The 16,709-nt window shown below is 37.4% G+C and overlaps 1 protein-coding gene and 1 non-coding gene across 4 annotated transcripts in view; one reads left to right on the plus strand and one right to left on the minus strand.

Annotated features, from left to right (window-relative positions):
- The window catches only part of LOC100080375 (LIM domain containing preferred translocation partner in lipoma), a 721,700-nt gene extending 708,479 nt beyond the window's left edge, over window positions 1-13,221 (plus strand). For all 3 annotated transcript variants that reach the window (XM_029068642.2, XM_029068641.1, XM_029068644.2), the window contains one exon: window positions 1,055-13,221. In XM_029068642.2, the coding sequence (XP_028924475.1) occupies window positions 1,055-1,183 (129 nt within the window). In that variant the 3' untranslated portion in view covers window positions 1,184-13,221. The remainder of the gene's footprint in view (window positions 1-1,054) is intronic.
- Window positions 13,222-16,143: 2,922 nt separating this feature from the next.
- Window positions 16,144-16,281, minus strand: LOC114813576. Its single transcript, XR_003761293.1, has one exon. It is a non-coding gene; the product is annotated as a small nucleolar RNA SNORA7 (small nucleolar RNA).
- Window positions 16,282-16,709: the final 428 nt, after the last annotated feature.

Raw genomic sequence — 16,709 nt, forward strand, 5'->3', positions numbered from 1 at the left:
AAGATCCTTAACTAATGCAGAATGAGAGTTAGTTGGTGGTTAGAGTCAGGTCTCTTGGGTTCCTTTTTAAACCCATTCCAATGGAAGACTGGAGGACATGATTATTTTACTACTTTTGGCAAGTCATTTAGTCTTCCCTACCTGCACACAGTTCAAATGACATCGCAGAGTCTTATGAGGCTTTGAATTTATGGTAATGCAGTGCTTTCTAACTACAGCCTTAGAGCCTTTTTCCTTGCCTCCAGGAGGCCTTCCCCAGTTAAGCCCTGTTTCCCCGACTCCACCTCCCTTCTGCGTGGCCAATGCACTTGGCTCTGTACCTTTGGGCACTTGATATTCACCTCACCCTCAGCCTCATAACACTTAAGTAAATATCCATAATATATTTATACTAATATCTGCCTCTCTTCTAAACTGTGAAAGCCTCTTGCAGGTAGAGAATGTATCTACCAGCTCTATTGATTGTTAAATTGTAGAGAAGCAGCGTGGCTCAGTGGAAAGAGCATGGGCTTGGGAGTCAGAGGTCATGGGTTCAAATCCCACCTCAGCCGCTTGTCAGCTGTGTGACTTTGGGCAAGTCACTTAACTTCCCTGTGCCTCAGTTACCTCATCTGGAAAATGGGGATTAAGACTGTGAGCCTCATGTGGGACAACCTGATCACCTTGTATCCACTCCAGCACTTAGAACAGTGCTTTGCACATAGTAAGCACTTAACAAATGCCATCATTATTTCTCTCCCAAGTGCTTAGCACAGTGCTAAGCACACAGTAACCACTCAATAAATCCCACTGATTGATTGATTGATTCAAGATCTCTGTATAAAAATGGCACTGAATTCCCTATCAACACTGTAATTTCAACTTCAAACCCGACCATGAGCTCGCCTCTAGCTTGTGAGCTCATCTCTAGACTGTGAGCTTGTTGTGGGCAGGGAATGTGTCTGCTCATTGTTATAGTCTCACAAGTACTTAGTGCAGTGCTTTGAACACAGTAAGTGCTCAATAAATACGAGGAATGAATGAGATTATTGATCTCTGTGGTCTTTCTTCGTAGGATTGTGGGGGTCTCCTATCTGAAGGAGACAATCAAGGCTGCTACCCCTTGGATGGACACATCCTCTGCAAGACCTGCAACTCAGCACGGATCCGAGTCCTGACTGCCAAGGCCAGCACTGACCTCTGAGAATCAACCATTCTCATTTTACCCACTGAGGAATAGGGAGGCAAGGGAGGTTAAAAGTTTTATTACTATTACACTATTACTTCAAAAAAAGTAAGAAAAAAAACAGAGAAGGGACCTGGAAGATGGTTTCTAGACTTGATAAAATACCATTGATTGAGAGATTGATTGCTTTTTTCTATTCACCCACTTAGAAGCACACTGAAAAAAAAATGTTTCTAGTTATCACCAGCTACATACTACACTGCAGTTTATAATATTTGATTTGGGTGAGTCCTCCTATATGCAAGGACTCTTTTAATTAGCACATGAATTTTATTAATTGTTCCTTTAATTTTGCATTCCCATAACTTTGAACACTGGCATTTGTCTGCCTTTCCTATGGGTTGAAGAGCTTTTTATAGAATACTTTTACTATCAAGCAATTTTTATTTTTTGAGGGTTGATGCTTTCTGCTTATACTTGCTTAGGCATGTATACATCAGCCTTTTCTGAGGAGTGTCTGCTTCTGTATGGCCCATGTACTCAAAGGCTCGACACTCTTATGAATATAGAAAAATGTTCATGTAGTTTACTATATTACCTAAAGCCAATTCTGTGCCTTAAAAACATTTTCATGAATTATTATGTTAGAAATGGTTAAAAAGAGATGAACTAATATATTGCATACCCTAAGTACAGCTGAACATGTAGTGCACTATCATGCACTAATGAATGATAAAACACGTAATTAAGTGGTGGAAGATGAAACTGATTTCCCGTTATGCTGCAATAGATTCAGATCACAAAGAATTCTTTTCTGGTGCTTAGTCTCAATGAACAAAATTTTACATCTGAAAGTTTACTCTACTATAGGTAACCATAAGTATGGCTTGATTGAAAGAGACATTCCTACATTGCCACATGTGTATTTCACATCTAGAATATTAGAGTTCTAGAAAATTTAGTTGAACTTCTCATGGTCTGACTATTCCCTCATTCTCAGGCCTCTTGAAAGGTTAATATTTTCAAATTTTGGCTTTTCCAAAGATGTGACATTTCTACAATTGCCCCATTTTTCATTTTGAGAAATAAAAGCATGATTCCCAAAAATACACTGGTTAAAGGATGTCTACTACAAATTGGTACTTTTCCTCTGGAGAAATATGATTGCAGAGATTGGTGTTAGCGTATTTTTCTGGTTACGATAATGATCAAGCCATTTAAATATTTTTCCCTGCTAAATGCAAATGTGAGTCTTACAAGATATGCATTTTGTTTTGTTCATGAAAACAAGAAAAAAAACCTCATGAATTCACAGTTCAGTCTTTAGTTTTAGAATGTTTTTAATATTCCAGTAAAACCTTAAAATGTCATACACATAGTACCAGTTGTGCTAGAGAAAGTTTTGTTTCTGAATTGCAGACATGGGCCACCTAAACTGTTTTGTTTGAGAAAAGAAGCCTAATTTAATATTGTTGGTTATGCTTTCAAAGTTTAACCTTCTCTGCAATAGTATCTCTTTCATAAAAATTTCAGTATAATAATCATGGTAAATTTTGGTGTTTTTAATGTTTGTCAGAATTTTACCCCCTTCAGTAGAATTTCATTTATGCCTTCAGTAATATTCACTGGAATGAAAAATGGTTTGTGATTTCATTGTGATATGTTGAGGAGTGTTGAACAATGCAGTTTTCCCATTTTGAATTCCATATCATCACAAAATTTTTCATCATTTTCAGAAAGTAAATATGTTTTATTCTAAGAGAATGTCCTGAAAACAAAGAGACCTTTTTACCTTTTTACACTGTAAAATAATGTCTACCTTCTGGATATGTCACTACAATCTCCGAAGGTAGTTTTTAGCTCACTTACTATTGTCAGTTGACTTATTTTTTGGTGTGTGTGTTTGTAATCATGTGTTTATCTGAATTTGGCCATCCAAAGCTAACTCAAGGAGAAAATTAATGAGAAAGCACTTTGGAAAATGGAAAATGCTCTGCAAATTCAGAGTATTAAATATTATAGACATCCAGGGCTCTAGTGACCTCAGTCTTTAACACTAAACACATACATTACCCAATTTCTGGGGTCCTGTCAGAGACCTATATCAATATATTACTGAGTGCTTATTATGTGCAGAGCACTGTACTAAGTGCTTGGAATGTACAATTCACCCTTGCAGTGTAGTAGTACCTAGTTGCATTAGGTTGACATTGGTGTCAGTGTCAATTACATCTCTGAATTCCTCTATCATGGCATTGAGGCTGGATGATAAGCTGTTCCAACTGCAGAGTAGAAAATGGGAGTTAGAATAATCAACATTTTTAATAACTTTATTTTCAAATGTACATATCTGAGCAAGATGTTGCCAGAAACTAATATCAAACTTTAATGGGAGGAATTTTACCTTCTTAAAGGAAGACCTATCTGGTCTAAATGTTGTCAAAAAAGTAAAACGGCCTGTGTGTATATTTAAAGTAAATTGAAAGTGAGTGAGCTGGAATTAAACACATTTTTAATAAGTACAGGGAAAGACACCACTAATATATGTCAAGTTTTAGTCCTCATGCAACTGAATATTTACATGGCAAAAGAACAGGTATTGTGAAGAGTAATCATGATGATCTTACTCTTGGGTACAGCAAAATGCTGCTTTCCCACAATCTTTATACTACATTTTATTGTATATTCTCATATATTTTTCCAAAGTGTTTTTGGCCAAAGATTTTAAAGGTAAACCAGGTTTTTAACACAAGCTTTCCACTACTTTTGTAATAATGAATGTGTACACTTTAAGTGAAGCAGAAATATTTATATTCATTTTATTCACAAAGAAGGGAGAGCTTTGGGTTGTTGCTTTTTCCTATTTTTTTGAAAGTAACACCAATTTACTTTTCTACTTTGTCTTTGCTAATATGTAATTGTTTGAATCAATGAATTCTGATTCGCTATATTGGATTTTTCTGTTTAATTGATTTTCAAGCTACTTAATGATAATATTGAATTCATGGTATCGCTTTGTTGAATTATTTTTGTCACTGCAGAGTATCGTTGCATAGTTAAATAATAGGAGGCAATCACAGACCATGTCTGTGAAAAGAATGCACCGTTATGTTTATAAGATATATTCATTAGGTTTCTATTTTTAATCACTGCATAAGCATTTGGTAATGTTATCCAACTGGGAAATCATTGCACTAAGCAGATATAAGTTTTTTATAAGGATGATTTTTTAACTGTTCCCCAGAAAGCATAAGGTGGGCACATTTAAACTCATCTTGCCAGTTCAAAAACTGCTAACTCCTTCTTGTAGTCAACTTAGGGCAGAAATAGATGTGGTGTCACATGTTTCTGAAGTTCAAAGATGGCTTTGAATTTCATTTTGTTTTGTTTGACTCTCATGTCTTATGCTCATTGCACTTTCCATGGGGGTTTGTTTGATCGAAATTACGTTGCTGGGAATTGACGATTAATGTAGAGATTTCAAAGCACCAAATATTTTCTAACTATTTAGGGAGCCACAAAGGTTATTTGGTAAAGTTCCAAGACAGAACTCTAGTCATATGTATTTGTTCTTTAACAGTGTGGTGCAATGGAAACTGATTGTAATTCTAAGGTATGTCTAACAAGTGAACGGGATCAAGGGGGAATAAACGGGATCAAGGGGGAACAACTTCCTAAACTTCCTATGAGGCTGCAGATTTCCTAGTTATTGAAAATCCTATTAATGTGAACCTCCAGGGAATGACCGTGGTATTTTTAGAGGATACAGGTTGGACTTCTCTCAGAGCAACCATCACTGTTTAGGAAGATGCTGACCATGTCCATTTCTGTGTCAGTTTACCCCTTGGTCCCTCCATTGCTGAGTTTTGGAAGGTGTTGGGAAAACTCTGGCAGCTGCTATTGAGATCAGGGAAACACGGATGTAACCTCACAGCTTAGCACCATTCCTTTTGGCTTGGTATGGCAGTTTTTTCATATACAGTTGTAGACAAATTACTAGTCTGCCTTAGTATTTTACATTAGTAGTTTAAACATCTGTAACACAGAACTTCAGTACATAGGCGTATAAATGAAATGTAACACACTGTCCCACACCTCTGGACAGTCTGTGGGGGAAAAAGACAAAACGGACTAATGACTGACAAGCAGATAACCACCTTTGAAGGTTTTTATAAGACTGTGTCAAAGTGGCTAGTTTCATGTTTGTTTTTAGTTAACAGACTGACATTGCTGTTAATAATCTACTGAAGAGTTTTAAAAGTTTTCTTTTTAATTAAAAAATATAGATGTTAGAAAACCAAAAGCCAGAATGCAAAGAAGTGAGACAATCTTTTTTTCTTGGCAAGCTCTATTTCAATTGCAAATGGAGTTTCTAGATGTGTTTGGCACAGTCCTATGAGTCAAAAAGTATTTTATTAATCCCTAACTGATAGTGAATGATTCTGATTGCAGAAGATGATTTGGTGTGTGTGTGTGTGTGTGTGTGTGTGTGTGTGTGTGTGTTTGTGGTTTGACTTTTCTGGTAGGAGTCAACCATGATAATAATTGGTTTGACTCTCTGTCCCAGAATCCAACAGGAGCACAGCAATGGACTCTTGGGACACAGAGAAAAGAACAATCCCATTCCACCTCCTTTATTTTTCCTCAGGGACACTCATATCTTGATGTTATGGGCATAGAGTAACCAGTAACCACCTTTGTTTTCCCATTTAAATCTATCTAGATGCCCCCCAAGGTCTTAAAACAACCTGTTCTCCCCAACACAAGGAGCAGCATCGGGCTTCACAGTGAGGACAAACCATTCACACCTTTGTCCCCTCAGAACAAGAAAATATCCATGTGTAGGCTTAGCAGAAATGCTATAGTTGACTCATTTATATGCTGTGACCATCTTTATTATTGACCTCAAATAGATGAGAAAAAAATTTCCTCCAAAGTATGTGGGTGGTTGGAAATGTATTTTTTCTTTCCAAGTCTAAATATCTTCAGTTAAAAACCACTGTGAATGAGTGAAATTTCAATTAATACCTGCTCTGTTGAACAGAGGTTAGATCACCAGTGTTGAAATGATGGGATCAAGGATCAGTGGTTAAACAAAAATATAAATGAATTAAAATTTGCCAAAAAAAACTTTAAGGAATCATTTTTGAAAGATGGATTTTATGTTTGCTATTTAATGCACTGCAATGGCAGAGAAACATTTTTTTCTCTTTAATTTATTTAACACATTTTCAATAGGGACATGGATCTTAATTAATTATGTTATTTTGGTATATGGCATTTCATCTTGCATCCTTAATTCAATGGTGCAACCCTGGTTATATCATTTATAAATATGGTGATCTTTTAAGAAATAGGCTAGTCAATAAGGGGTTTTGCTTTTTAAAGCATTTAATAAACAAAAACAGAAACTTAATTTTTTGGAGTGGAAAAATGTTTAGGTTCATCAGTATACAGTATTTCCATCTTTCATGATAATTGAAAATGTTGCTTTTACATATTATTATTTTAGTTACGTATTCTTCATATGACACTAATAGAAAGCTCTAAATACTTAAAATAAGTCCAGTGTGTGGTATAGAGTTTGCAATGGGTTGAGTAGAGCTTTTTTCATATGTTTTTCCAAGATGACAGATTCTAGGCCTGTAAGTTTACAAAAGAAAGAAAATTGGGTTTCAACAGAAACAGCCATGTTTTCATTTAAATTTAGGTCTCCATCACTTGGTTGAAAACTGACAGAGAATTGACCCACATTTCTGTCTATTTTATTGCTCTATAAGGAGTGCAGAATTTCAAAGCTCAGCATCATTTTTGAATGTCTTCTTCCACTCCCAATTGTTAAATGTTTATATGATTTTGATCTAGCCTTCGTTACTTTTGAAGGTGTGAGTATTGCAAAAGCTAGAATTTATCCACCTACAAATGCACTTTTGCATTCATGGTATTTTTCCGTCAAAACTCAGTTTCTAGCCATGAGTCTTTTGGTTTTTTTCCCCTTAAAACAAGGAATTCAAGTGAAGCAGTAAATGAAGCTAGTGCGCCTAAGTTCTTATATGTAACTTTAGGAGGATTCCCAAAGGATAATGTAGGATATTAATTGATTCCAGCAATTAGGCTTTTCCAATATGATGTTGACTTTCCCAGAGTGGATATTTCATGACCCAATTTTTAAATTGTTAAAATTAGCAATGCATATCCAATATTGTTCTTCCTCCTTACACAAAGAGCTAATCTAAACAAAAGTAGATCTAGCTTCCCAGGATATATCACAATTGCATAGAGCCTATCAGTAAACCTGTGCCTGGAACTGACTTCCTTTCTCCAACTTTTGAGTGAGGAGAATGACTAGTTTTCTTTAATAGATTAGATATTATGTTAAGGATGGGTTTCATTTCAGAGGCTGACCAGGCTTTACAATACGTAATGAATTTCTGAATGTAAGAGTCACTACTTTAATATTTAAAAGCAAGATTTGCATTATTTTTTTCAACTGTGCAAACTATTTATAAGCACTCGGGAGTTTGCAGCTTTGAGTTTTGCCCTACAATTTCATTCATCCCTTATCATGAATGCTACTTCATAGTAGTGTCAGAAATATTTTGTTTCCTTAAAGTCAAAACACTATCACTATCTATCTATCACTTTACTGCAGAGATGTTGGAGATGAAGAAGCATATACTTTTCCCCATATGAGCATGGAACATCAATCAGTGACATTGACTGAGTGCTTACTGTCACAAATAATCTGCTAAACCCTTGGGAGAGTAAAATAGAATTGTTAGATGTGATCTCTGCCCTCAAGGAACTTGCATCTAGTGGAAGAGAGTATGTGTACTTCTTACTCATTTTTATTTTTTTCCTCGACTATCAGAGGCTCAAGCTTGGGCCTTTAGGTTACTGATTGCAGTATAGTCCAGGATAACTGTGACAATTTTTTGATACTTTGAAAAATGTAAGCAATTCCATCTTCCAATGACCTAACCTGCTTCAGTCACCAATGTGACCAACATCTGTGAGTTTTATCCCAAATAGCACTGATTATCAGCCCAACAATTTAATTCATTTTCATGTCATCTTCAAGATTCAGGATCATGGCACAATATAAATAATTTCTTTAATAGATTAGATATTATGTTAAGGATGGGTTTCATTTCAGAGGCCGACCAGGCTTTACAATACGTAATGAATTTCTGAATGTAAGAGTCACTACTTTAATATTCAAAAGCAAGATTTGCATTATTTTTTTCAACTGTGCATACTATTTTAAAAGCACTCGGGAGTTTGCAGCTCTGAGTTTTGCCCTACAATTTCATTCATCCCTTATCATGAATGCTACTTCATAGTATCTCTTAGTTTCTCTCTTTTCCTCTCTTCCACCCTCCTCAGTTATTTTCCAAACACATCATTCGTTTGTTCCAAGGACAAACTGATTTTTCCACAAATGCCTAAAAGTCTTTAAGCCAGATTCTCTAACAAAAGTAGAATTAGGAATTTTATGGGGGTTGGGTACTGGGATTTTTATTTTTTTGATGTGTTTTCATTTCTGAAGACAAACATTCTTGACACTTGTCATGCAGCTTAATGTCCCCCAAGAAACTAACTCAAGGGAAGTGCGCTGTGGTTTCATGGCCTGCTAATAACAACCTTAAAAATGTCAGTAAGGAAACTGTTGGGAAATTTAATCTTCTGTTCTAGAAGAGAAAGGGAAACCCAATAGCAAAGACATTAAAATGTTTAAGACTTGTTTCCTGGGTCAGGTTGTACCAGTGAAAAGAAACCAAACTGCTCATTTTTTAAAAGTACATTTGCTTTTTCAGGTCACCACATTTCCATTTAGTGCTGTGAAAAAGGGAGTGTACTAAATTACCTCAAGGCCAAACAGGTAGCCTCCAGTACTTGGGAGAGTTATTTCCAAGTCACAGGTAGGAGAAGACCCACTGAATCTTCAACTTCTCTATTGAGGTGGATGACACTCTCTAGTCCTGACCCTCATCCCTTCTGGGCTTGAACTATCTTCTTCTATTAAATAAATGATCTAAATACTATTGCACATTGGTCTGTGTCACTATGCGTGTACATACACCTAATTCCGGACTTGAACCCACTAGACAATCTTCAATTATTGAAGATATTTTACATCTGTATTTTACATTTTTCCTTTGAGTAGATTTCTATTTACAAAGGTTCAGTAGTTAAGTAAAGCCAACATTTAGATGATACTGCTCCCTGAGAGGACAGTGGCTTGAAAGCTACTGCTGAGCATCATGTGAGGTGGGCTTTTTTTTAACCATCACTTTTTAGTATGACCAGAGTGATTAATCCTTGAAGAAGTGAAATGAAATGAAAAAACTCTTTTTTTTTTCTTATCAGCTGTTCAATTTGCTTAACTATATCTTTTTAATGAGGAACCCAGTTGGCAGTGTTCTTCTGTGCATTGGTTCAAACTCCTGGACTTTCTAGGCATCTTAACTCTGATGTTTGTCCTTCATTATCCTTCAAACTGGTGTCAATCCAGGCTGTCTATTAAAGTGGTGCTATGTGAGCCAGGTTACTAAATGGAAATTGCTCTACATCACCCCCTGTCCTCACCTCAGTATTTTCTTTCAAACAACTAGGGTTGGTGCATCTGATCCCAGCAGAAATCACAGAGCCCTGACCTTGACAAAAGTACAATCTATAGTTGGATGATGGGATCTTCTTAGACTGTGAGACTTAATGAATGTTTCAGCAGGTAAAGAAAACCAGCCCACAGGGAAGAAAGTACAAGCACTATGCATCTTTCAAAGTTTCAGAATTAATTTCTGCATCTGGATTATTTTCGGATGATATCAGGAACATTGCACAGCAGTAGGAGCTTAGGTGAGGAGTTTGATAACAGTAGGCCAGGATCATGAGGGTGAATCAGTGGCCCTGATAAAAAATGCAATAAGTTCTAAAGTATTTTTTATTGCGTACAAAATACCTATGCAAATTTCACTTTTCATCCTTAATACTGTATGTTTTCCACCTCTGACTTTAGGAGAGCACAATTTATTTTGTTGTTCTTGGGTTTATATGTAGTTTTTTTAAAGACAATATTTCTAAGAAAGATAATCCTTCAAAAATGAAATCTTACTTTCAAACACAGGGGTTTTTCAGACCGGGAAATTAATAATTTTTAGACCTGACCTATTTCTTGTGGCTGCCAAAAAAAAAAAAAAAAAAAACTTGGAGCTTTTCGGGGCTGTTCGGAGCCATTTACTCTTAAAATATGCCAAAGCAATTTGAGATGGGGGAGGAGACTGAGGTATTTATCTCTGCTGCTTGATTTTCTCTCTCTCTTTATATTTCTATCTGTCAGGGAAAGAGTAGAAAACTATTCTTGGGCTATTATTATTGATGTATTGTGTTCCCATTGTGCATGAAACCTGCTTTGCTATTGTGCAGTAGGATGGTGATAATAACCACATCCCCTACTTTCCCACCCCCTCCATTCTGGGGGTCATAAATTTTAAACTTGTGCATCTTCTATTGTCAAGATGTTTAAACTTCTTTTTTGAGCTATTTTTTAGACTCTGAAATGGGAGAAGAGGTATGCATTTTGGGTTAATTTCTTTTTCACTTTATTTCCTTGAGAGATTGGTCTGGAAAGACCCAGCCAGTCCTACCTGTCTCTCTAAGGTTGACAGAAGGCAGCACCCAGGATTCTTACGACCAAGAAAAAACCCAAAGTTCCATGTTACCCGCCAATTTGTTTAAGTTCCCTGGGTGTTACTTGGTGGGGGAAGCTGAGTTTTAGGAGTGCAAATAGCAGTGGACCTAGTCTCATTTTAAATTGAAATTGAAATTAAGATGGTAGAAGGTTTTGTTCACATTCTGCTGTGTATATGTGTTCAGTGAAAATCTAGTGGCTGACAGCTCAGCTACTTTTGGATCAGAAATGAAAATACCTGGCCCCTGCTCAAACCCACCATGTCCATTTGTCTTAATTCAAGTGAAATGAAGAAACCCAAAAAGCCAGTTTGGATAGAAGTCTTAGAAATAAATAGCTTTCCGAGAATTTAGGACATCTTGCTCTGCCCACCTGAGTAAAGAGTTTTGCTGCATTCGTGGTGGGGATTCCTAAGGTAATTCAGATTACTACCATTTTACTACCTCCCAGGTTGAGAATGATTAAGCATAGACCTTAATTTTGTATGTTAGTGGTTGCTTTTTTTTGTTTTGTTTCATTTCATTTTTGTGGACTACCAATCAGTGATTGGGATTATTAATAATTTGAGGAAAGAAATGGTTTTTGCATCCACATGGAGAGTTATGGAGACCAATTCCATCCTGGCTAGGGAATATTCAAGCAAAATGAGAGACAAAATTAGTGGGGTTTTTTTTTTTCCTCTATTGGGGTAGCAGAAAAAAAGCCACCTTCTAATTCACTCTAAACTACAGATTAAAATTTGAACACTTCTGTGCAAATATTTTTTTTCTGGTTTTGTCCACACCTCTAGCTCTTTATAAGATTAGTGTTTTTCCACACATCTATGCAGTAAATCATTTTAACTTTCATTTTTCATTCTCAGTTGCACAGTTAGTAGATGTGGACCTGATTCTTCACTTTGGACTCTGGGAATATGTGCAATTATGAGATGGAAAGAGAAATGAAGGTTGTGATTCTTCTGAATACTGGTTCTGGTACCAAAACCGATATTGCATCAGTATTCAGCAAATCAGTTTATTGGTTTCCCTTGAGATGCCAGAGCAGGATTTGTTTGTGGCTTTATGGTAGTCACCTCTCCTTCACCACCATCTTGTCTTTTTTTAAGTAAACAGTTGCACTTTCCCCAAAGCTGCCTTACTGATAGTGCTAGTTTAACTGGCAAGCCATCTCCTGTACTGATTTCAGCCATTTCCTGACAGTTTTATTTACAAGACTGACACAAATCTTTGAGCTTCTGTTGAGCAGATACATTTGCAGAGAAATTATCAGTAAATGCAGGTTTTACTACCATTAGTTTTAAACTTACATTAAAATGGGGCCATCCTGAGAAATCAAAGAGTTATTTGTATATACCCCTTGCACACATGAAAAGAGTTACTAGGATACAATCAAAAACATAAAGGTGAAGGGAGGAAATGATTGAGATTTCTTTTTTTAAATAATGGCAAATGGAAATGAGACACTGATTTCAAGTATTCCCTCTCTAAGCGACAAAACTTTAAGTATATTCCTGCAGAACCTCTAGCTAACACTACAATTTTGTATTTATCCTCATAGATGCTCATATATTTGAGTCCTCCTTTACTGTATTTAATAAAGGCGAGATTTAGTTGAGTTGATCATAGCATTCAGTTAGGCATTTGTGCTTGAAAATATATCAACTCCAAGGATGTGTTGTTGTTTTTTTAAACTAGGTGGTGGTAAATTTAAGTCATCAATATTTCTCCTTCCCTTATCTCTCAGTTTAACATTAGAGAACACTACAGAGAAGTCTTGGCTTCCCTATTTGCAAGTTCAGGATGCCAAATGTCCATGCCAGATCCTCAATGTGTTCTCACTTTGATTCCTGAAAATAGTAACACATGTTATTTTATAAAATTGCTTCCAATGATTTGCAACTGATGGATGGGTTTCGAGCTAGGGAGGCAGCAGGTTTGAACCTCAGCTTGTTCTCCTGCACATTCTAAGGCCAAAGGTATGGTTTCAGGTCTAATTTGAAGATCAGGCCAGATTGTAAATAAGCTCTCTGTAGAAGGAAGAGGGTTGCAGAGAAGATTCCCTATAAGAATGATCTAGTGCATAGTATTCTTTAAACTGGCTGGAAATAATGATTCCTAAAGCCTCCTAGGTTGAGATTTATCTCTCTCTCTCTCTCTCTCTCCCCTTCAAAGTCCTCCGGTCATAATTCATTGAAACTAGCCAGGTTCAGAAGAGAAGGCTTATTCTTGTTGTTCTTCCCAGGCACAAGGAAGTCACTTGCCATAATTCCCCACTGAATTTGCCTAATAGTTACACAGATGAGAGTAATAATAATAACAACAATAACAACTGTGGTATTTGTTAAGCACTTACTATGTGTCAAGCTCTGTACTAAGAGCTGGGGTGGATACCAGCAAATCGGGTTGGAAACAGTCCCTGTCCCACATGGGGCTCACAGTCAATCCCCATTTTCCAGATGACGTAACAGGCACAGAGAAGTGAAGTGACTTGCCACAGGTCACACAGCAGAATAGTGACAGAGCTGGGAGTAGAACCCAGGTCCTACCCAGACCCATGCTTTATCCACTAAGCCATGCTGCTCTGGAAAGGTGCTGGATGTGTTGTGCGGTTCCTCCAAAACCACAGCACTTTTTCACATATCATGCTGCCCTAGCTGCTCCAGAAAATGGCTCGCCAATCCTTAGGTCTAATAATTCCTGTGACAATGAAAGAGTTGGGTTCTAGGTGAAAACACCATATATTTAGCATGTTTTTATTAGGTCCCTGCACAGGATTCCAGCAGGCTGCAGGTCTTGGGCTTATGTGCTGGGCTAGGCCCAGACATAGCCAGATCTACTCAGATTCAAGGAGACTTAGGTGAATAGTGGTATATGCCTGAAGCCTCCTGAAAACCAGGTCCTAACTGGGGAAGAGTTTGCAGGAGGCTAAATGAGCACCACAGTGTTTTTTTCCTTTGTGTTTCTGCATCTTTAATTGAGGGAGTAAAGCCAAAGTGGAGGAGGACATTTAAATCTGCACTTACCTTAAATGTGTTTTGTTGCTGTTCCTTCTGCCAGGACCACACTGCTATTTTACAGCTTCAGGAGTTGGGCCATTTCAAAGAGTTTTATCGGTTTAAAATATTCAGCTTGGCTACATTGCCAAAACTTTAAAAAATTATGGAGATGGACTCTAATTTTTGTTGTTCAATTCAAGCAGGGTCCAACTCCCTTTTCAGATCTGGCCAGGGCAGTCACTGTCACTTGGATTTTTCATCTAGGTGTCAGACTCAAGAGTTAGTTTTCTTAGCTATGCTAACAATTTCTGTGAAAAATTAGAAATTAGAAAAGAGGAGTGCATTTTTGTACAAAAGCCTTTTCCTGACTCCATTTGGTGGCAACTTGAACAGGAGGTGAGATAAAGTTTACTGCTTCATCAGCCTCTAATAAAAACTGCATTAGGTTCAGGGTCAGCGTGATACTTCCAGGCAAGACAGCTCCTTCATTAAAAGGTAAAGTGATGATTCAAGAATAAGTAGGCTAGATTTGAGAAGAGACAGAGAAGTAGAGGACAGAATTCGACAGGCTTTTCAGTGCCTGATTCTTCTGCTGAGAGGAAACAACATTAGTTTAGCACAATCACGACTTGCCACCTGATCAGCTAATCTGTTTTTGATTTGGGGCAAGCCACCTATTAATTTTTATATGCAGAATTATAATAAAGACATTTATTCAAATGTGTGATGCAGATGAATTCACCTCATTCTGAGACTATAGATTTGTCTTGTAATTTTTCAGCTAATTACATTTTTGTGCTGCAAAATGAATATTCAAAATAGCTCTCACTGTTTCTTATGACAATAGGAGAATGAAACCTGTTATAAGCATGTGTTTTTGGTATTTCTATCTTTTATTATGCATTATCCAATTATATTGAATTGTATTTTCCTCTTTACCCTCTTTTATCAGTTATCTCTATCAATTATACTTTTCCAATATTCTGTAAGAAGAAAATATGCATATATCAGATGCCTTTTTCTGCAAAAAAGAATAGCAGTTGCTTTTATTACATTTAGAAATCAAATAAACTACTTATTTCATTTTATTTGCTACTCTGTGGAATTCTTTTTCAGTGGTGCGATTTTTATTTTCCTAATCTTTCATATGTCCTAGCTTCCTTAGAGCATATTTTTATTGGCTTGGGTCATTTGTCTTTTTTCTCTGAAATTTGGTGGAAACTTCAGAGTGACTCAGACACCCTCCAATAGAGAAGCACAGCCATAGAAAGTCCCATCAGGAGCAACGGTTGAGCCTTGGATTGAAGACTTGAGCAACGAGGATCTGCCCAGAGGGATTGTCTAGAATGTCAATCTCTTCTGCAGTGCTATTTGACCTCTCTCATCCCTGCCAGTCCTGTGACTTCTGGGTCATGAAATGCAGCGATCAAATAATCGGACAGGGAGATCATCTCCCACTTCAGCCAACAGCAGGCAAAGCCGGAAGCTAAACCCAGGCTTCCTGGTTGCCAGAGCAGTGCTTTTTCTCCTGGACCAACAGTGCGGTATGTAAAGAGCATTATAGGGAAGCTCACACTAGAACTCTAAGGAGATGCATGATACACCTGAATCTACATCCTCCAATTCATAGACTACCTCAATCTAGATTTCCCTTGCAGAATATTTCCTATTCCAGTTATCAGAATTCCTTGTTTCTTTCTCATCCATTCCAGTATCTTACAATCCTCCAACCCCCTCCCTGCTCATAATTCATAGCTGCCAGTGTAGAATTTGTTATTTCTGGGGGGAGATGTCCCATCCAATTGATCATTTTGTTTGCCCTTCTCTGTACCTTTTCTAGGTCTGTTGTGAAATCCCTAGAAATGTAGTGACCTGAATTGCAAGCAGATATGCTACAGTTGTATATTTTTCATCTTGTTTTGATATCTTTATAGAGGAAGTCCAGAATTATGTTGGCCTTCCTAGAAGCCATGGTAGATGCAGTGATTTGAAAAAAAAAAACAGTTGTCAGTCACTCCAGTGATTCCTTCCTGAGATGTGACTGTTAGCTTTCAGCCATCACCATATAGCTCTTGTCTTATGCTGTCGAGTCATCTCTGACCAGTAGCAAAACTATGGACACATCTCCCAGAATGCCCCACCTCCACCTGCAATCGGTTTGGTACCGTATCTGTAGAGTTTTCTTGGTTAAAAATAGAAGTGGTTTATCATTGCCTCCTTCTGTGCAGTAAACTTAAGTCTCTGCCCTCGACTCTCTTCTGTCCCACTGCTGCCCAGTACAGGTGAGTTTTGATTTGTAGCAGATTGCCTTCCACTTGCTAGCCACTGCTCAAGCTAGGAATGGAATGGATATGCCTCTGGTTGACTCTCCCTCCCATAGTCAAAATAGGTAGAGTACTGGAAACTCTCCAGGTGTGACCCTGAGAGAGGCATATAGCTCTAGTTTCAAATAAATGAGAAGTCCCACAACTTTTCATTCTGATATCCTCAGCAGGACAGAAGTCCCCAAATCCATTTCCAGTGGGAAGATGCTCTCCACTCCCTGGATGTGTCATTTTAAGAGCAGGAATGTCACAGCACCTCAGTTAGTACCTTGAAAACACATTGTTTTGGAGAAGAACAAAAGGCATTGTAAATTAGCAGGTTGGTGGGGACTGAGAGAGAAAAGAGTCCCTAGCAGAAGTGAAAGTCTAGAGAGGGGAGGAGAAAGAATGTGATGGAGGAGGGAAAAAGAGGGAAAAAAAGTAGTGGTGGAGAATAAAGGAGAGAGAAAAAAGGGAGGGATAGGAAGCAATGAAAGAAGCAGCATCAACATAAAAATGATAATAATGGTACTTGTTAAGTGTTTACTATGTGCC

This window comes from Ornithorhynchus anatinus, chromosome 7 (assembly GCF_004115215.2).
Source record: "Ornithorhynchus anatinus isolate Pmale09 chromosome 7, mOrnAna1.pri.v4, whole genome shotgun sequence".
NCBI classification, from domain to species: Eukaryota; Metazoa; Chordata; class Mammalia; order Monotremata; family Ornithorhynchidae; genus Ornithorhynchus; species Ornithorhynchus anatinus.